At 41.7% G+C, this 21,608-nt stretch overlaps 1 protein-coding gene across 1 annotated transcript in view; it reads right to left on the bottom strand.

Moving 5' to 3' along the window:
* Nucleotides 1–21,608, bottom strand: part of srgap3 (SLIT-ROBO Rho GTPase activating protein 3) — a 60,683-nt gene that overhangs the window by 28,194 nt on the left and 10,881 nt on the right. The window contains exons 2-4 of the mRNA XM_071925948.2: nt 15,537–15,732; nt 5,932–6,094; nt 2,040–2,102 (exon numbers count right to left, since the gene is read on the bottom strand). Coding sequence (XP_071782049.1) covers nt 2,040–2,102; nt 5,932–6,094; nt 15,537–15,732 — 422 coding nt within the window. The remainder of the gene's footprint in view (nt 1–2,039; nt 2,103–5,931; nt 6,095–15,536; nt 15,733–21,608) is intronic.

The following is a 21,608-nucleotide window of genomic DNA, read 5'->3' as shown; positions in this document are numbered from 1 at the left end:
TTGGGAAAATCCTTTTCTACTAATCATGTCACATCAAGTCAAGTCAAGTTTATTTGTATAGCCCTTAATCACTGTTACAGTTTCAAAATGATAAATGAAAACAACCCCCCACACACACACAACTGAGGACCAGAAAAAACTCCCATGAAAACCTCATTAGGACGGTGAGGTGTGCAATGGGTGCCGAGAGGCGAATTACTGTAATACAAGGAACTCAAATGTGTATTATTGCACCTATACATTTTGCACCTTAGCTGTGAATTTTCACACAACTCCCAGAATCTTCCTCTCTTCTCGTATTCAGTAAAGACTATACTTCATCACCACAATGCATAGTGGGACTGCACAGAATATGTATTTGCTGTAAGGTAAGTGGTAGCTGAGGTTTTGAGCCTGACCACAGCTGAGGCCAAGTGGAGCAGGAGAAGAGGGACCATATCAGATAGCTTCTTCCCATTATCATACAGCATCCTGTTCAGCAGTGATGTCTGGTTGTTTCACACTGTTAGAGGTTTAGGATGATGATCTGTTCCCCGGTGTTTTCTAAACTCCTCTAACAGTGACCCCAAACAGGGAAAGGCTAGCAGGCACAAGCCGCTGGAGAGGGAAAACAATCGCATTCTCACTTATAATTGTAGAGAGTCATGGTGAAGTGTATAGTGTGTACAAGCCTTGGTTAAACCTGCAGTCTTTACAAGTATTTGACCAATAAAAGTATCTTTTGAAAATGAGTATGAATCTAATTAACATATAGGCATTGCTGGTTATCATACGCTCCCCGTAACACTATTCTGTTGCGCTGTCCAAATGGACAGATGGCACGATCAGAGGGAGATACCAGCGATGCCCTTTGGTAGTTTGTCTCTCATCATATTGCACGGATGAATAAGTCATACAAGGCTGCTCTGCCTCCTCTTTTATTTCTCTTCAGGGGGCAGAAGATTGCTGAAGTTGCCTGGAGCTCGTCCAGTCTGTGCCACCAAGCTTCCAAGTCATCTTTGTGACAGTGCAGCACCAGCACAGAGAGAGAGAGAGAGAGAGAGAGAGAGAGAGAGAGAGAGATAGAGATAGAGATAGATAGATAGACAGATAGACAGATAGACAGACAGATAGACAGATAGACAGATAGATAGATAGATAGATAGATAGGCAGACAGGCTGTGGGCCCAGCCACTGCCACCACAGCTCCGTTCAATGTGGAAGTGATTTGAGCTCAGAAACTGGCCGACTTGGAGAGAAATGCAATGTTCCATTTCATCATAACAATCGCCCTTATCATCATCATCACCATCTGTACTAAACACAGACACAACAGTCTGCCTCTGCAGCAAGGAGAAGCAGGCGGGATTTAGAGAGTGAACGTTTTGGGAGAGCAAGCAAAACAAAAGAGAAAAGGGCATGAAAGAGAAATGAAATGAATTATTCCCTTTATTGAACGATCATTCAGATGCACACCTAAATAATTCAAAACCAGGCCAGAATGATACTATATAGCCTTGTCCCCATAACAAAACAAGAAAAACAAATGAAAACTTCTGAAAATTTGTCAGAAAGTGAGAGACAGTGCCAGTACTCTGGACGAACACATCTTATCGCATCCTGGTTGACCTCTAATCTATAGTAAGCATGCTCCACTTTTGCATTAAGGTGGGCTGTAGTCCTGTCATTAGGACAGAATTAAACTGACCCAGCCCTCTGGACCTGGTTTTCCACATAGCCAGAATGGCCATAAGTCTTGGGACCTGAATTTGTTTTTGGCCAAAGTCAAATTACTCAAACGAAAGAAACCTTCCCTCAAAGCCTGAATCGATTCCCTGCCTCTCCGACAGGCTAAAAAGAAAGCATGAGAGAAAGAAAGAGGGTGTACAATATTTGAGAATTAACAAAATAGAAAGAAAAATACAGCAGGAGAGAGGAAGAGGGAAAGACCATGAAATAAAGTGTCTGTGAGACAAAGAGAGGAGAAAAGAGGCTTGGGTGAGTGGGATGGGATAAAGGTGTGAGGGATCGATTCGTAGCAGAGGCTACGTTTTACTTACAGTGTAGAGTTCATTTGTCACCTTCACCAGCTCCTCGTGCATCTGGATCCCAATGTCCTTGCTCTGAAACACAAGCAAGCCGAGAGAACAGGGGTGAGAAAACAGGTAATCTATGAGCCTTCAGCAACGACCTGTCAAAGCAGACACAGTCCATGATAAACATACAGTACAATGATGCTGACACTGCAACTAACTCACAAAGTAAGGGTTAGAAGCCTCTCAATGTGACTGCAAGTCCAATACAGCAAACAATACACAGGCTTACGTAAACATATAGTGGACTGGGGGGAGAAATACTGACTGAGCATGGCGTTACGTTTTGTTAATTGAACCACTTAAAGGTGTCATAAGCCAATTTAGAGAATGATGTTAGAATTCAATAAAACCCACGACCAAAAGCCCACCCACTCCCTCTCCCTCCCTCCCTCCCTCCCTCCCTCTAACTCTTCCTTCCAACCAAACATTAAACAGCAAGCATGAGGGAAAGATTGACGAGAAGCGAGGATGCTGCTTCCTAAAACCTGTTAGCTGAATCAAAATTGTAAAGGCAATTGCAGTGCGGTGAATTACCACATATGTGTTATGAACAATTCTGCATAATCCAAATAAAATATGAATTAAACCTTCTTTCCTATGGCAGCTTTACTGCACCTTTCCTCTACCTGAATTTGAATAGTGAATATATTCAGACACAGGTAGAGAAGATATGAGCTGTACCACATGCACTTTTCATTTCCTGCGATTACACGTAGGTTATATTTAGTGCTTGGGTTTGCAAAGCCTCCTTTTCATCACTTATCGGTGTGTGTGTGTGTGTGTGTGTGTGTACGTGTGCGTGTGTGTGTGTGTGAATGCGCGTTACAGAGTGGAGTGAATGTGTGATATCCTCTGACAAAGAATAACACTGTTTATTGATGTTTCACCATGCTCTATAAAGACAGATAAAATCAATAATATATCAAGGTGAACAACAAGTCCTGTTTCCAGTTTCATATTTCATCTTAATAGTGAAAAGATTGCAAAGGCCGTCATCCTTCTTTGTCACCAATTTCCTCTGCTTTGTTTGGAATTTTATTAAAGAAAGTGCCAGTGATAGACACTGAATGAAGAAGGACGGTTCATTCTCCTTACATCGTTCTAGACTAATGCAACTTGCAGTGTGATCAAAAACATGGGAACACGCCTGGACTGGAGGGAACTTGAAGTGAACTGAACTTTGTCTTTACTTTTTAGAAACATCTTACTACCTGGATGACTCAAATGAACCTACACAGACACAGTGGCTCTAAGTGTGGCAGAAACATATCTATTTGCAGACTGAAGCAACAGGGGTGTGAGAATGTACCCACAGCATGCCTCCGTGTGAAAGGTGTGATACCGTCAAAGAATGGAAACAACACCTTTTCTAACTCTACAGACGTACAGGAAATTTATATTTCTGAGGGACGGTAACACAAAAACCATCTTGCATAATCATAAGCATGTTACATGAAACTGGCTGAGCTATCCGGCACATTACAATCAGTTTATCAATCTGTTAATATTTGCTATTACTAAAAAGTCTTAAATACTTAACATTACATTAAACAATTTCCACTCCCCAAATTCTACACCATAACAGTGCATGTTATTATACTGCCTCTTGGTGTTTACTGCTGTATTGAGCCTGGCCTCCCTGGTCTGATGTTTGTAAAGGATTTATAATACCACTTCCCACAGTGGTCATTTTGCACATTAATCATTATGAGAAGTATTATTTTCTGTCAGATCAATACAGCATGGAACAGCAGGTCTGCTCAAAACAAACCTCACTGCACCCAAACAGACCAAGAGTAATCTCTGAACTCAAACACACACACACACACACACACACACTAAAGACTCAAACCACACCCACCCCCTGCTCATAGAGGGATTATTAGATGAAAGCAAACATATTTGCCCACACCCTTCCCAACCATAATAACAGAGCTTGAAACTACATGCTAATGATGACTCAGAAGTAAGCAAAGTTATCAAGGAGGGAGAAACTCATAAAACAAGAGCAGGGGCTTGCTCCGACAGATTTGCAATTCTTCCCTGACCAGATTATAAAATGTGCCCAGAAAAAGAAGAGTGGAAATGCAGAAACCATTCCTTGTTTTTACTTTGTCATAAATATGTATCTGCAGCCCAGGCATTAAGTCCTATTCAAATGAGCATTTGACTGAATGTGATAAATGGGGAAAACCTCAGAGGGCTCTAGCAGCTGGTGAATGGCATCTGTATGCATCACTGCCTCCGATGTCAGACAGACTGCAGAATATACTGCAGAGGCTCAGGGGGAGCGGGGGGGGGTTAACCAGGGAGCGAACACTCTGATGCAACCGACAGTAAGAACTGGGGTGTGACAGGTCATATTGTCTGTAGCAATGGCTGTGAAAATACCGTCTTAAAATTTTCCCTCTGTGACAGTGAGGAGGGAGTAAGTCAGGGTCACATTTGCACCAACTGTAATTCATTCATTCATTGTCGTTACCCACTTCTTCCTATTCAGAATCACAGGGGGGTGAAGCCTATCCCAGCATACATTGGGCAGAAGACAGGGAAACTGATCCTGGACAGATCACCAGTCCATCGTACGGACAAACACTCACATTCACAGCTATGGGACATTTCCACCTGGCTTGCATGTGTTTGGACTGTGGGAGGAAATTGGGGAGAACATGCAAGCTCCACACACACACAGGGAGTCAAACCCAGGACCTTCTTGCTGTGAAGCCACTGTGCTGCCCCTACTGTAACTGCACTGTTTAGGCCATTTATCTTATTCTAATTCTGAACATAGCCCTTCACCAGCAGTGACATGACACTCGCAATGCACCTGTAAAACATGGAAAAGACCTTCCCACAGCTCCTTCAAATCAATTATTAGCATACCAGACAGGCAACCTAGGAAACCAGTGCTGGTTCACAGGGTCAGAGCGGGTGCAAATTTATGTACACACAGCTTCATACCATCAGGATAAATGAGCCATGATCCCTCCAAAAGGCACAGAATTTTTACCAGCTATCTTTAACAATATTACACTTGGTTAGGTTTCAACAGCAATATTTCTTCACTGTATTTGAAAGTTGGCCTTTCATTCATACTTTCAACCATAGAAAAAGCTACAGGAGGGCACCTGACTAAAAAAAGGACGGAGTGTTGCTGTGTTTTCAGATCCGGCTCTGTTTCACACAGACACACACAGCGTGTACGCTTGTTCACACACACACACACACACACACATACACACACACACAGAGTAATGTCTGAATGTAGTCGGGCTGGCAGTGTGGAGCTCACCTACAGGAAGGCCTGCCAGGTGAAAACAGGGTGCTGGTGTTTGGGTAAGACCTCAATCATCTCTGCTATGTGCTGACAGCGGGCCAAATGCTGCTCACACTGGTGGGGGCTGTAGGGCCTTGGGCCAGGGGGTTCTCAGCTCCACTTTTCCCCCTGCTACCGCTACAGCTCCACAGGCCAGATGGAGCTCATGCTGCCCTAACACTTTCTACTAACTCCATGTGTCCTGAGACATAGAGAGAGTGAGCTCAAAAATACTACCATCAATTTGCATGCTAAGGCCAAGCTAAGGCCAAGAGGTAGGCAAGCTGCTTTCATTTCAATAACTGCAACTTGTATCTTGTGGCTGCAAAATGTTGGGAAACTATACTGACCACAAGGCAAGACAATGAGGCCCGGTGTTGTTTACGACTAAGATCACTGAGAGCTGGCAACGCTTTACTCAGCAAATGAAAGCTTTACATAAATCGCTTGGTCTTTGTATCTTTCCAGTCCTCTGACCGCTTGTGCACTGGTGATAAGAGAGTGGGTAAACACAGAGGGAAGGATGATAGTCTGACAGACCTTTTTGAAGAGGCGGATGACGTCCTCGCTGATCTGGGCCAAGCGGACAATGACATTGTTGGTGTAGATGTCGTTGAGGGTGGCATGGTCGCGGCTCTCGCGCCTTGTCTGGTTCAGGACCAGGTACCAGCAGTTGACTGAGGACAACAGGTGCTGGTCTTTCCTAGAAAAAAACAGGAGGGGTAGAGGACTGTTAGAATGTCTCTCAGAACAAATCAAAGTTGCTAATCAACTTTTTATTCATCACTCGCTTATGATTTTCATACTGAAATCCTCTCTTTTTTTCTATAACTGGATGATTATTGAAAGCAAGTGAGTCACAGCATTGCCTATTTTTTGGCCAAAGATTGCTCTCTAGGTAGTGTGTTGGTAATAATAATGTAGTGAGTCAGTAATAATGTTGTTTGATTAAAAATGAAGGTATTTGAAGTTAATGTTTGCTCAAAGTAAACAATACAGCTACTGACATTATCCTGGGGCTTGGTAAACGAGACAAACCTGTTGTGGCATTAGATACCACAGTATTCTGTCTCTTCCTATTATTTCCTCACTACCTCTCCCCTTTATTCATTCCTGCCTAAGTGCATGTTTTTCCCTCCCTCATTCTATTATTTGCTCTCTGCCCCCCCACCGCACCCCCAAACAATCCTATGGTCTAGTAGGGCATCAATCGGTTAAATCCTTAATGCTGGTGACCATAATGATCCAGAGAGTCATGGGCCCTGATTGCTGCCTAATCAGTTTAAACTGCCTCCGCCTCGGGTGCTTTCACGCAGACTTACAAAGATACAGGGCCTGGTGCACAGAAACACACACACACACACACACACACACACACACCCTTCAAACCCTTACCCTTGTCTGGATCCTATCTCAACATTAATCAATCAACTAACTCAAGAGACAAAGAGAGAGAGGGAAATGAGAGAGAAAGAGAGAGAGAGGGAAATGATAGAGAAAGAGAGAGAGAAAGAGTGCAGGGTAGGGGATAGGGTTTCACTGTTGAGCAGAGAAAAAGGGATGAGCAGCACCAACATCAAAGAATCCCCCTTCAGAGAGCTTCCATAATGCTAATCACATCTAATGAAGTTGATATCTAGCTACTCCAGAGTGCTATCCCCATTATTCCTTCACTTAACTCTGCCCCTCAACACACTTGCACCAGGCTAGCAGCACACAAACACCAGCACATACAGCTAATAGGCCATAAAGGCATGTTGTGGCTCTGGTGTATGCTTGTTCATTTAGGATGTTTATAACATGGGGCAGAAGATGGGATGGCATGTACAGTAAACTGAGTCCGTCTATGTATTAATGGGCCTGGCTCTTTAATGTGAGACTGAGAATGCTGTCCTGAGATGTACTTTGTCTGAAAGGCAAGCCAATTACTTTGGAATTACAGAAACATAATAGTAATTTCAAAGAGTTGAGGAAATTCGCCAATTAAATCATGCCACATTTCAGTCTTGCAATCAAGAAGTCTGTTGTAATAATGAAGTGATTAAATTGAACATTTGTTTGGTATAGAAATGCGGTGAACCATCTCTGACGGAGTATGCAAAGGACAGGGAAGGGTTTAGGTTTTGTCTAACAATAGAAGACCCGACACAGACCGTATTCTCCCTCACTCCTCTGGGACGGCCTAATTCTACTGTCTCAACATCCCTCATTCTGTACTAGTTCTGCTTGGCTGACCTATCTGCCTGCGAGGGACGCAGCTCCTCACTACTGTTTGTGGAGGAGAGGGAACACGCACCTCTAGCCTCTGCTAATCCCTAAAAGTGGTCAGAGACGCTTCATCACGTCCCTAAGCACAACCAGGCTCCCCTTCTCCCCACCTCCTCCTTTTATCCTCCCCAGCTTCCCATCCAAACAAGGCACTATCCACTGAGGTGAAGTACAGCCCTCCTCCACTTGACAAAACGCTGCTACACCTGTAGTCCCTGATAGAATATTCAACTGCTACTAAAATCATTTTTCCCTTATATATTATTAAAATTAAGACAGGTTGACGACAGCGCCAGGGTATTTACTCTACATGCTGTACTGACAATACAAGAAGGTAACCAAGAATTATGGAATTTAAAGACATTGTGGTATTTGAACTGCGAGACCACAACTACTTATATTCAATACGTAAAGTTGTCTATTTTTGCATTAAGTGCTTAATTTGACAATCTAAGCAAAAACATGCACCATAAGACAATTTTGAGCACAGCTCTAAAGAAAAAATAAGCCCATCTGATGGCGGCCAGGTATCCTAATTCTCAGTGCTGAGGGTTAAAGACTCTTCCTGGAGAGAGACAAAGGACACAACATCTCTCGTTCCCAGTCGCTGTCCTCATTTCACAGGAATTAGGAGCAGAAGGTCGGTAATTAGGCCTGTGTGCCAGCCGCATCTCTGGGAGCGGAGTATTTTCACACAGTAATAAATGTAGCTCTTGGCCTTGTTTTATGGGACTGAGCCACTGCCTAGTCTATACTGGTTTATATACAAGAGCCATTGCTATCAGAAAGGACCTACCTCAGAACGCAGCACACAGTAAAAGTCCTTCCTACAGCTGTAGATACTCTGTAGCCACTTTCCCTCACTGATTCCCTGTGAATGGCTAAGTATCAGTCAACAGCCTGCAGGTCAATGAATCTGGAGAGCTTCAAAAGGGGCTGTTTTTTCTGGGGCTCTGTGCCCCCTGTATGCAGGATATCATTAACATGCAGAAGGCAAACGATGAGCTGTGAGAGTCTCTGGAGAAGTGGGAGAGGGAAGAGGGGAAGAGGGGAGGAGGGGAGAAGAGGGCAGCTCTCTGCCATCCTACTACATCTGTCTCATCTATCAGAGCACTGCCTGACTCCATGTTTTTTACATCTGCACTCCTTCACTGTCTCACTGTCTCCATGAAGAAGATACATATAATCTGTGAATACAAGGAGGAGTGTGAAGAGGAGATGAGACGATGAACAGACAGACAGAGGGGGAAGGGAGAGAGAGTGTATGGTTTCAGAATGCTGCAATAATCCTTTGATTCAAGTAATGAACTGATGGCAAGCTGTCTCCATAATGTGTATACCCTTAACAAGTAAGCATTGTATAGAACAGTGCCCATGCTTTAGTCATGGTATGGTGAATGCCACCATCTAATCACATACAGCCTATGATGTGTCTGAGCCAGGATTTCCAGAAGGAAGTGTGTATTTATCAGACCAGGACTCAGCTCTGCGCAGGCCTTTAATCCCCTCCACACTGCTGCCTGCTGCTTATCAATGAAACAGCCAAGAAAAGGAAGAAGGAGCCAAATGCAATATCAAAAGACAGGGGACACGTGGGCACATGCCGCTAGCTTTGCCATTCAAATGCATTTTCCCCCTGCTTTCAAGCAGGGTTTCAATATGCTACATTGCTGATTTGCACATCATTTAGCAGGCACTTTTTTTTTTAGGAGGAGACACACTGCCAACATTTGATAATGTGCAGCTGCACAGACGAAAGGGCTGGGCCACAGCAGAGCACCGTGAGGTGTAAAAGAAGAGGAGAGGAGGGTTCAACAGAATCAGAAACACAAACTGCAGACCAGCCAGTCTGTTGCTGTTGTACATACATACCTCCCCCAGCAGGGCTTGTCAGCCTGACAACAGGGGAGAGGGGACTGCTATGTGTGAACATACCAAGCCTGGAGATATAGTTTAACCTTTCACCTTTGGCCCCTCTGACTCCCTCAGACCACCAGAGAACAGCCATAGTTCAATAATATAGTTACAGTAAGTGGGACAAGAGCGCTAGAGCACCATGAGGGCATCTGACACTATTCTAGAGCAGCAGATTTTATTCTTAATCATAATATAATTCAAATGTGGTGTCACAATTCTGTTGTCTGTTTTTTGCAGATGCTCTTAAGAGGGAAATGTATTTGGGACACACAGGCTACATCCATCTGATGTGCAGTGCTGGGACATGTATTTACAAAAGAAACACACCAGAATATCCATTTCTACTTTTCAAAGCTGTGCCCGCTGCCCATGAAATGAACAGAGATTGCTGGCAAGAACATCACTCAAAATAGAGCAAAGAAAACTACACACAGAGACTGACAAACACACAGACACACAGACACACACACGCACGCACACAAAGCACGCACGTTAATTTGGACACTATTGCGAGCTCTGTCTTATCTCCTCTAGACAGGTTATATTTCCTATCAATATTACATGAGCTGCTAATGGAGCTGTGCTACTTCTGATTATGTGTATCTTTTTCTTTTGACAGACAGATATTATCAATCCACTCTAATTTGATGGGGCACATTATAAATCCCATTCATGATAAACCCTGAAACATTTGCTCCATAATTAAAATCGAGTTAGCTGTTGTCTCTAAGGTATTGTGAACCAGTAAGAGAAAGTAGAAGGTACACTGGCACAGGGACTGCAATACAGAGCAGCTGAGTAACCCTCTTTTTTTACAGTGGACACTTACAGTAGGTACACTGGAAGAACAAACTGATCCGTGGTTGGGCTGCTGCGGTGTAGCTGTAGCTGCAGTAGCTGTAAATCACAGTGGCATTCAGCTTGCTAATGAAGCTGATTTGCACCGTAAGGGTTCAGCCAACAGGCCAAAGGCTGCGATCAAGCACATATGGAAGTCTGTCCTGGCCAGGACAACCCTCTTTTACTGCTCTGTTTTGATTTCACTCAAAGAAATGGCAAAGAAATGTTGGAGGGTGGTGGGGACAGGAGAGCTCAGGCTGTTTTATTTCAAAAGGCATAAGTCACAGATGACAGACAAAGAGGAAACAAACTGCAAATAATAACTGTGTACACAATACATAGAATAAGGCACCCTGAATGCACACCTGAGGCAATGAATCTGTAAATCAAAACATGTCCACCTTCACATTATGATACGCGGATTCTGACTTTGACTTAAAGTAAGTCCCTTACTGCAATCGTTTCTTTACGCACCCAAAAGCCTGCAATATGTCTAGGGCTCCTGCTGAAGCTTGAAGGACACGAAAGACAGTGCAGTGCTGTTGATTAGTCAATTAAAGCAATTCAAATATAAACAAAAGACAACTCTCCACAACTAAGCCAACAAGATGTGTCCTGTCGTTTATATACTGTAGTTGAGTTTATAAGGGATCATCAAAGGACACTAGCAGGGCGCATGGTGGGTGCTAGGAAATCATTCAAATGAGCCACAATCATTGAGCTGTGCCGATGATTTGCAGTCAGATCACACAGCCGACATGCCTCCCTTGTTACTACGGGCGACAGGTGCTGCGTCAGCCGGATAGAGTGTCCAGTGAAGTTGTGGGAATATCGCAGTCCTCTCTCTCCTGCAGCCTAGCGCAAGCAGCATTCCATGAACATTCAACTGGTATATGATGCAAACATCGCCATAAGATTTTACGCAAAGTTTCGATGCAATGAGCAACACAATTTTAGAGTGGCTTTTGAGAGTTGAGTAGAAAACAGTTGTCATTAAAGCCATGGGGATTTGAATAGCTTTTATTTCCCCCCAATTTCACATTTGAGTATCCCATTCACCAAGGTTTGAAAGACCACAAAGGTCATTTACTGGATAGAAACACTATTTTTGAAGAAGTAGCTGAAGTGTCCTTAGCTGTAAATGAGGCTGGGGAGGGCACCGATTTTCAGTTTTATTCAGAATCCCTTATTTGGGCAAATGGATCTGTGATTCACACAGGTAAATCCTTCATCCTCGTAGTAGTGATTGCTGAAACAGTGGCTCATGTAGGGCAAATAGTCTTACATGTACGAACCGAACAAACCAGAGGATGACGAATTACAAAAAGTATGCCTAATGCGAAATCCATGCTCCCCTCAAGGTGTGTTGTCTTGATGGGTGTGGTCTTTGTGCCATTATTTACTATTATTTAGCTGATGTTACCTAGCCATAGGTGCTTGAGTTTGGCTTGATGAAATCAGTTATAACGTTAGCTAGTAAAGCACAACATTGGAATCAAACAATTTTTTACTTGCGTTTCACACTGTATTACATGCGTTTGTGCTGGAGCCGCACAGTGAAAACCTGAGATGGGTTAAAGGGAAAAATCCATTCACATGACAAGACAACTAGAGAAATCACACATTTCAGTTTCCTGTCGCTTTAAGAAACTCATCTTTTGTTATAAAACTTATTTTTGACATAAAATATTTCAGTGGTTTCTTACAGGCAAAAATGCAAAATACTGTTAATTATTTCAGATTTTGTAAAGTAAATTCTATCATGTTTACATTCAATTAAGGTCCCAAGAGCATGTAGCAAATTCAATCTCTGTGAGCTGTAGTACTAACCAAAACTGAATTAAAGGCACATGGTACTCAAAGGCAGGACAAAGACATGCAAAGGAGAAATGTCCAAAACCCAATTTTCCACTATATCAATGGGAAGGACAAAGAAGCCAATATTCCCTAGGCAAGGGAATGCCAAAATTATCAGTGCGCACACTGTATAAGAACAGCTCAAACATGCGTATCTCATAACTTACGCAGTCTGACTCGGGCCCAGAGCGCAGATCTTTAACAAGCACCCTGTCAAACATAATTGGTAGGACATTTTTGCACATCTATTTGGTTGCCTTAATGCAGTTCAGAGGAAGCAAGTACAGCCGCATAAACAAGTGCATGCAATCAAAGTGTCACACCTCATTGTTGTCAACTCACACATCACCACAACATATACAGTATATATGCGTGTGTGTGTGTGTGTGTGTGTGTGTGTGTGTGTGTGTGTGTGTGTGTGTGTGTGTGTGTGTGTGTTGCATTCACCAAGACCCCACACTGAGACACTTCTTGACTGCTAGCTGTTTGCAGTGCACCAGGAACTTGGCGGCATAAATGCCGATAATATACACACATTAGGACATTTGTCAGGGGATTAGCTGATTCCTGGTTCCAGTTCTCTGAGATCTATCCATCTCTGTGTGGATAAGATCTACTGTACAGTCCAAGGGTTAAGCCACTGCCTGAGTCCTGTCTGCTGTCAGCCAAGTGTTGGAGGCCAGGGTGTTCCTGCCTTCTCTAAAACAGCTGGTCTCAATTACCCAGTCAGCTCCCCATCCAACTCCACAAGACCTCCACACACTGGACAACACACAGCTCTCCTACATACAGTACATATATGTAAATATGCACGTATATATACACGTAAATACACACACACACACACACACACACACACACACACATCTCTGTATCACATTATGCTCAGGGGTGTCAAGACTCAAGACTACCAAAATATCTTACTCAAGTAGAAGAATTTTTCTGCTTTTCAATCAGACTTTTTGCAAAACACTACACACAATTCTGTGCATTTGGCACAATCTTCATAACTAAAATCTCTTGTATTCATGTGGAAAGCCCCGCTATTCAAAATGCTGAATTGAAATTATTAATTGCCTGCATTGATTACTCCCACGTACAAACATTAGTTGCTAAATACTTCAATTACAAATCAGGTGAGCTCTTCTGTTTTGGAGATGAATGATGAATTGACGGCAACATTGCAGGGAGGCATAGAGGAAGAGGAAGGTGTGAAGCTGAGAGGAGGATTAGGAAGAGCAAGGCGAGCAAACATCCTAGATGAGATCTGGGCCACTTTGGTTGATAATAATCTTTTACAACAGACTGCTATACATAAGTAAGTACTAAGTGGAACAAAGAAAATGACAGAGGCATAGGCCTACTGATAAGTATTCATAGCAGTGTTTTCCATTGAGTTCCAGTGTGCAATTGGTTCTTAGAAAAATGTGGTCATATGATGGCGTGTGTGTATCATTTGAAGACAAAATTGAATTTTGATAAGACATAACCTGGTTTTGAATATAATGTTTCCCTTTGCCAGAGATTTGTGGAGTTTTGTATTTTGTTTCTGTGTTTTTTTAATATGTGTTTTGAGTTTTAGAACTCAACTTAAACTGTAACTAAACATTGGTATAGATTCATGCATGGGAATGAGAATCTCACTCGCCAACAGGGCAAGTGCTCCCTTTTCTGGACTTAAAGCACAGCTAAACTGGCCTGCTCACCCAAGGCGAGTGATTTTGGGAGCGGTCGAGATTAATTTCATGCCCTGCGTGAATCATCACAGCAGTTTAAGGATGTGTTAGTGGTTTTTGTACAGACCGTCCTCTTTTCTTCACCAACATACTTAACATACTATTTTCAGAACTGCAAATGATTTAATTCTGATGACATTCATTGACTTTCCCCTTATCTATTCGCTGTTTCTTCACTTCCTGACTCTATATTTCCCTTATACATTTTTACTTACCCATCATCAACCCCCTCAGTCTTTCTCTCAATCACCCAAAAAGGTTTCTGTGGGAGATTATTGTTGACTCTCTATGAATGCACTGTTGATATTGCATATTATGTTGTTTTCTAATTTTCAATTGTTATTTTCAATCTGTGATTAAAAATAAAAGAAAATGCCTATTATTCAATAACATCACTACATTTATGTTTCTTTTGCTATTAACTATCCAACTAGCTAGCGAGGCAAGCGAACTATAGGCAACAACCAGGCAAACACAAATCAATAATACTGTAGCTGGATGGATGACTTTTTGGATAATGCTAACTAAGCTACTATCATGGATAAATTTGAGCATTTCATTTTACATTTGCTTGACTTAATGTTACCTCCACATGCTTGTGCAGGTTTGATGCAGTTTCAATTGCCAATTCACAACTGGCCAGTTTCTGATGCAATGCTTACGGAGAGTCTACAAAATGTGCACTCTATAATGAATGTGATTTAAAATAACTTCACTCAAAACAAAACAAAGTAAAAGTTAAATGAGTGACTTCAAAAGATACTCCAAAAAGGACAAGTACACATGATAGCTACTAAATTGCAATAACAGAAGTGAATATAATTTCTTACTTCCACCCTTGCTTATTATTGCTAGCTCTTATAACATAAACAGTGACATGGCTTCTTTCCTAATCAACTGTGCGTCCTCATTATCATTCCAGGACTAGCTGACCTTTGAAGATGTCCTAAAGATCTTGACTGTAATAATAGCAATTCCCATGGTACATAAACATAATGGAGTATTTTGCCGCATAGTTCTGCACTGTAATCAAACAAGGCATTGTGATCAGCAGCAGGGCCGGGTCCTGCAGGCAGGTTATAAATCTGTGACTGGCAACTCTCCATGACAGTGAATCAGCCTCTGATCAGAGGGGGATACAGTCATTTGGCATGCAGAGGCCTGTAACCTGGCCGTTCCCTCAGATCATAATGAAGGCACAAAGGGACAGAGGATACATTTGAACTGAACTCTGACTAACAACAATGTAGGTACAGTGAGAATGAGAAATGCAGCTGGAGTCATTTGTGGGAAGATTGAGGATGCAGTGAGACATACTGTAGATGGAACAGCATGAGGAACATTACGGACTGGCAAACATGATAATGACTGTAATTACACACCAATAACACACACAAGTGCTCAAGAATACACATGTGTACATACAGCTGCAACTACAAATGTATGTGGATCTATATGTTCTGTTTAACAAACAAAAGCAGACAGCATGTGTGTATGTGTGTGAACTCTGCAGGGAGGGGAACTCACTTGAACTGATGGTGTTCTCTGGAGCTGCGGATCTTGGAGGAGAATCTCTCGGCCAGCTTCTCTAAGCTGCGGGAGTACTCCAGCTGAATCTCCGCCTTACGGCGGAAGAACTCCTGCAGGTCCTGCAGCAGCTGGATACGAGACTCGGACTGTTGCTCCAAGCATTTGAACTGCTCCACCAGCTGGTTCCGGATCTCTGTCCATCAAAACAACAAAGAAAACTGGCATGAGTCAACTGTTTATACTGCTGTCACAACAGCGCAGAACATGTCCTGGGCCAAAATCAACCATACTTGTCATAATAATGTTAAAGCGTCACATTATTATGACAAGTATCACATTATAGTTTGCCCTAAAGGAATACCGTGACATGCTGAGTTATTTTTCTTCGCCAGACTCATGTCATGTCTTGAGGAAAAGTTTCTGTATTGGCATTTTAGATCAAAACATTAATATATAATTTAAAATTAATTGTGATACCTTGGTATAATTACCGTAAACAAATGAGACCATGGTGGAGACAAGTGGCAGGCTCTATCTAAAGCCAGTGGTATTGTTAGTGCTAGTGTTTCTAAATGTTAAGGCCTCGTTTCCCATTCTTGCTTCCTGTTGCAAAAGAGGATTTTTGCTTCTTCAAAGATTTTCTCTTTCACTTGACTGAGGATAAACATCTTGAAAGTGATTTTTCTATAGACCTTTCATTCGTTCCATCATCAGTCTGACCTGGTGACACACAATGTTAAATGCAGTGTAGAGGCTGCCAATCCTTTCAGCAATTGTCTTGTTTGTTTACCGTAATTATACTAATGTCTCTAAATGAATGTGGTAATGATTTATTGATGTTAAAATGCCACATGTAGCACCTTTACGTTATAGGCATACATACAACTTTTTGACCAACTTAGCATTTTAAGACAAGAAATACTGTATCCAGTATTTATTTTGTTTGTTACAGTATAAGCTAATCACATATTCCCAAACAAAATAATGTAACCCATCTGCACAAATAATCATGTGTAACCTTATATTACAATTCCAGATTCCACAATGAATAATCACAGAATATTGTAGAATAATGTTATTTTGGCAATACTGAAACATTTCATGACATTTCTTCAGATCAGCAGCAGCATAAAGCATCTAGATGAGAATGAGAATGACCAGTGGGGCTCCTTGCCGAGCCGATAAGATAACCTGTGTGTGTGTGTGTCTACACCATGGACATAAAATCAAACAGATCTTAATGAGTAGGTACTTTTCTCCCCCACTTGGTCCAAGTAGTGGAGTAATGTTTCTCCTTAAGGGGAACCTGACACTAGCAGGCTGCCTGCAGATCCACTATGCCAGTGGGAACCCATGAGAGAAACCTGATTCCACTTTGTAGTGTTGTCATTAGCAGCAATGCTGCCTCTGCTCAAGAACAAAGAATGGCCTATTTTGCAGAACAAAAAGTGATATCCTGATGAAAAGAGCTACTGTAAATGGGAGGAATACAGTATGGTATCACTTGTCAAAGGAAAGGGGAGCCCCGGATTTAATGTACATCCTTCATTACAATCCAAAATAATAGCTTTTTCATGTGCAAGACAATTTTACTGTCACATCATGACAACACATTATTTCCTGCACTGCTGTTCCTGGGCTAAAATGGCAGTAGACCTAAATAACATAAATATAGGATTGCAGCACAGCTAAACATTAAATAGCATCGACTCCATCCCTGAGCTTTGAGAGAGTCACATGACTTCAGCCTTTTTTCATGTGATCTTGCTGAATGCTTCAAGCATTGTTTGTATGATGACAAAATGGAGGCAGGCATTTCTTTGGTTTCTTTAGAAATTCTTTGATTTTAAAGAAATTCCAACAGGAATACCCAATCTGTAACATACTGAATAATTCACTAATCTAGCCTATTGATGATTCCTAATCCAGTTTCTGTATCTACAAAACATAAATAACCAGCCTTTAAATCATAATGATGAGTCACTGCATGCTGTAATATGCTTGTAAGAAAAAAGTACGTCAAATGTAAAATTGACTTGGATTTTACACATATCTGGTCCATGGTGGTAACCCTCTGCCAGACAGATGGACTGTTAACTGCATGGCACAACCACAGCAATGACATAGGCCATGTTTCCATGCTGCTGAGGGTGTAATTTGGTCAGCCAAGCCCTTCCCATGGATATATACAGGCTCTGACTACTGGAGAAGCTAGCCATTTGTGTTTAGCGACCGAATCAGTGATGTTGTGCAGGGGAGCCTTTCTCTCCCTGTGATGTCGTGCCGCCTGGCCCCAGCCTCGAGCGGCATGCTTCAATCTGTGGTTAACCATTGTCCCGGCCCTTCCCTTTATCCCGGGGCCTCCCTCTCCCTCCCAGCTCCCAGGGCTTAAGCTCTGTTTTTGTGAGAACCCTAAAACAAGAGGTCCCATAACTAGGACCAGCCATGGAGAGATACCACTTTACTATTTCAAAACATATCAGTCCTAACTTTCAGGAATGTCTACAGCTAAGTTCCCTGTTTTCTTTTCTGTTTCTTTTGTTCAATATTATGTTCTCCCAAAGAGAGGAACCCAGTGACAAAACAGGAGAGCCAAGAGAAAAGCCCCAGGAAAATCTGACACTGATTTACATGAATGGCAGGGAGGACTTTTTAAAACACTCTTCCACAAAAAGGAGCACTGAACCAACAGCTGCAGCACTGCATTTGACAGATGAGTTTGGAAAAATAGGTCACACGCCAGAAGTGTGTCCTCCCCTCTGAGAAACCATGAGCAATTGGAGAATTATTCCCTAAGTGTTCCCAGTTTCTTGAGTGGAGCCCTCATTCGCTGTGGTTTATTTAAAGTGCCGAAACCCTCGGTGGTTCTTTTCAATCTATGAGGAGGGGGAATGCTGTGAATGTATGCCTGCAAATACGGATGATTATTTGTCTTTTTGAGCACCACCAAAACAAGATCAGTACACTATTATACACACACTATTACGTAAGGAAAGCGTTCTGAAATCCATAAGTGGTATCAACTCTGGTCTCAGCTCTGATTTGCTACCAATTGAACAAGTTAAAAACTTATACTGCTGCTGTTCACAGACAAGATAAAGACTACCAAAACACTGCACTGATGCAATAAACCTTAAGTGTTTTAAAGAATGATTGTTGGTTCAGACCACTAACAAATCAAACACTTTGAACACCTTTCAGAGATTGATGTATAAAAGTAGAGACTTCTCTCTCTCTCTGTAGTGTCAGTATAATATATAACCTTAATCTACTGTAAATGTGTCTCTAGTTGCTCTCACCCCCTCATACCCCGCCCACCCTACTGACATGTATATTATAGGCCGTGGCTCAGACAGTCATTTTAATTGAACCTACAAATTTCAGTGTGAACACTACTGTCAATAGAACTGAACCCATTTTATTTTTAGCATAAGCATTAGTGATTAACAGTATGTTTATACGGTACATGAGAGCACAGAGATGGACTAACTGCTATTTTCCAGGTCACTGAACACGTTATTTGTTTTTGCTGGTACAGTGACTATGGACAGGAAATAAACAGAGATATGTGCAGTTCCATAGTAGCAGTGTACTAGTACTAGAGTCCTGTCTAGGTCTCTAGACTCTATTTTGAAACTCTCTATCTTGTGCCACAATTTATGAATTCAATGTATCCTGGTCATGTCTTTAATGCTTTGTGTTGGGTCTACTTTTTGTCTTCTCTGTTTTGAGTTATATGAAAATCCCAAGATCCAATTGTTCCATTTTTAAAGATTTTATTTTTGGTATTTGCCTCGAAACTTAACTCTGCATTGCAAAGACCACAATTCAGTTTTAACAAACCTGTGTTGTCTTTCAGAGATCTTGAATGGAGTTTTAAGTCTTGTATCAGTAGTCCTGAAAGCAAGCTGAATACGGATGCCCCGGTTTCAGCTTTGTTAGAGTTACTCTCAATTGAGCATGTTCAAAGCAATATTTTCTAAATTGACCTTTTTCATAAAATCAAATATAACATGTTCAAGAAAATGAATAAACATCAATGGTCTATGGAATGAAAAAGGACTTAACTTTTAACTATTAGCATGCTCTGTTGTTTGAGAGCAAAGCAATCGAGGCATTAAAGCAAGAGCTTAATTGAAGCTGTGGGTGTTCAGTTTGAAATTAAAATTAGCATTTCAGTCGGTGTTTGTGATTACGTTGCTCATGAGTTTATGCATAAGCAAGTACTCCCAGTGCAGGTAGGATTGTAGGGGCAATCTACCAAAAATATACAACTCCTCTAATTAGAAGTGGGCAAGTTAAACCTTTAATGTTGTTGTTTGATTAAGCATGCAGCAATTATCTGTGGCAGACATGCTGTGTGTCTCCTCTACATGTTTCTATTTAGAGATGGAGCCATCTGCTTTTTTTTTTGGGAGGGGAGGGGCACCCACAGACAAAAAGGTTGACAGAGAAAGGGGGAATGGGACTGGGGCAGTTCAAGTATGGTAAATCTCCACATCTACTCATCATCACATCATAAACGCTCTGCTGGAACCATACAAATGAGAACTTAAATCCCTTTTTTGAAGGCTAAATAAAGCCTTTAAAGCTTTAAAACAGCCTATCATTGGAGGACCAGAATATGTGCAGATAGAATGACAGAAATAGATTTGTGCTTGTGGACTTGAGCTCAATAAGGAGTTCTTGTTCCTCGTACTATTCCAGTTATGTACAATGGTGAAGAATAGGTCAGGGGCTGAGTGTGAGGTTTTGATATTTTTCAGTTATGTACAATGGACAATAGCCTTTACATAAGTCTATTTCACTTTATCAGTCATAATTTTATAGCAATAAACACCTAAGAACATTCTTATACATCCACCTTATAATTTAGGCCAGTACAATTTGTCCTAAATAATGTTCAGCAGCTATGACTTTGCAACAGCAAAAATCAATGCCAAATGCGTTAATTCAATAACTTTTTTTTAATCAGTGGCTTTCTGGAACACTAAACTGATGATGGAGCAGCATTATTATGCTTCTCAAATCTACTGGAATCACAAGCTTTATTAATTTGAGCTCTATACTTGCAGACAACTGGGCTTTACCAGTATTCATAACAGTAATTTCTATATTGATCAAGTTGTATGTATGTAAGTATATACAGTATGTATGTATCCATACATCTGTGTATGTATTTGTGTGCAAGTTTATGTGTAAGACCTGATGACTTCTTGCTGATATAAAGAAAAACTACTTGTAAATTATATCCAGCAATCCCACCAACAACACACATCATGCAGTTTTAGAGCTCTGGCTGGTCTGTTTACATGTATGCCATCAGCACAGTCATCATTTAATCGTCTGTACATGTTGAATTCGTACACACGGTGGCAGCTCACAAATGCTTCTCTGTATATTACTACAGTATAGTTTCAGTATGACAAATCCAGTGGCCTGATGGGAAGTCATGGAGGTCCTCGCCCATTAAACAGCAGACAGTACATTCATGATAGAGACTTTACAGCCCTGACCTTGAGACAATACATCATCATTATCTGGACCCCGCCCCTTCCACTGGACACCTGCTCCACCGGACCGTTTCTCCTATACGGTTTAGGACAGGAATTGAAAACCCGGTGGACACTTGTCACCCCACAGAACAGGAAAACCCCCGAAAACAATACTAGGATGTGGGAGATCCCTGAACTCTGACCCTTACAGACAAAATCCTGTAACAGCGGCTCTGGTACAGTACATCATGGTGATGAGCAGTTTGTGTCAGTTTGGACCAAGTATTAGGTTGGATAAAGTCAACACTGTTTACTGTCATAACTCACTAGGCTATATCTGCCATATTTTCATCTTTCTCTGTGATTTCCTTCTGGCAACAAGGAACATTATAAACAGCTATTGGACCATGAAAATGCAGCTCAATGCACAATATTGTTAACATACACATTATAAAAGGTTAAATTAATTTACATTAAAAGCACTCTGCCATTTCATCAACACTTGAAGTATCCTTGCCTCTAATGCATTCCTATGCGGGATATGGATGCATTTATGGCCTGACAACAAGAAGTC

The sequence above is a fragment of the Centroberyx gerrardi genome, chromosome 5 (genome assembly GCF_048128805.1).
Source record: "Centroberyx gerrardi isolate f3 chromosome 5, fCenGer3.hap1.cur.20231027, whole genome shotgun sequence".
NCBI classification, from domain to species: domain Eukaryota; kingdom Metazoa; phylum Chordata; class Actinopteri; order Beryciformes; family Berycidae; genus Centroberyx; species Centroberyx gerrardi.
This window is presented reverse-complemented; position numbering and strand designations above follow the sequence as displayed.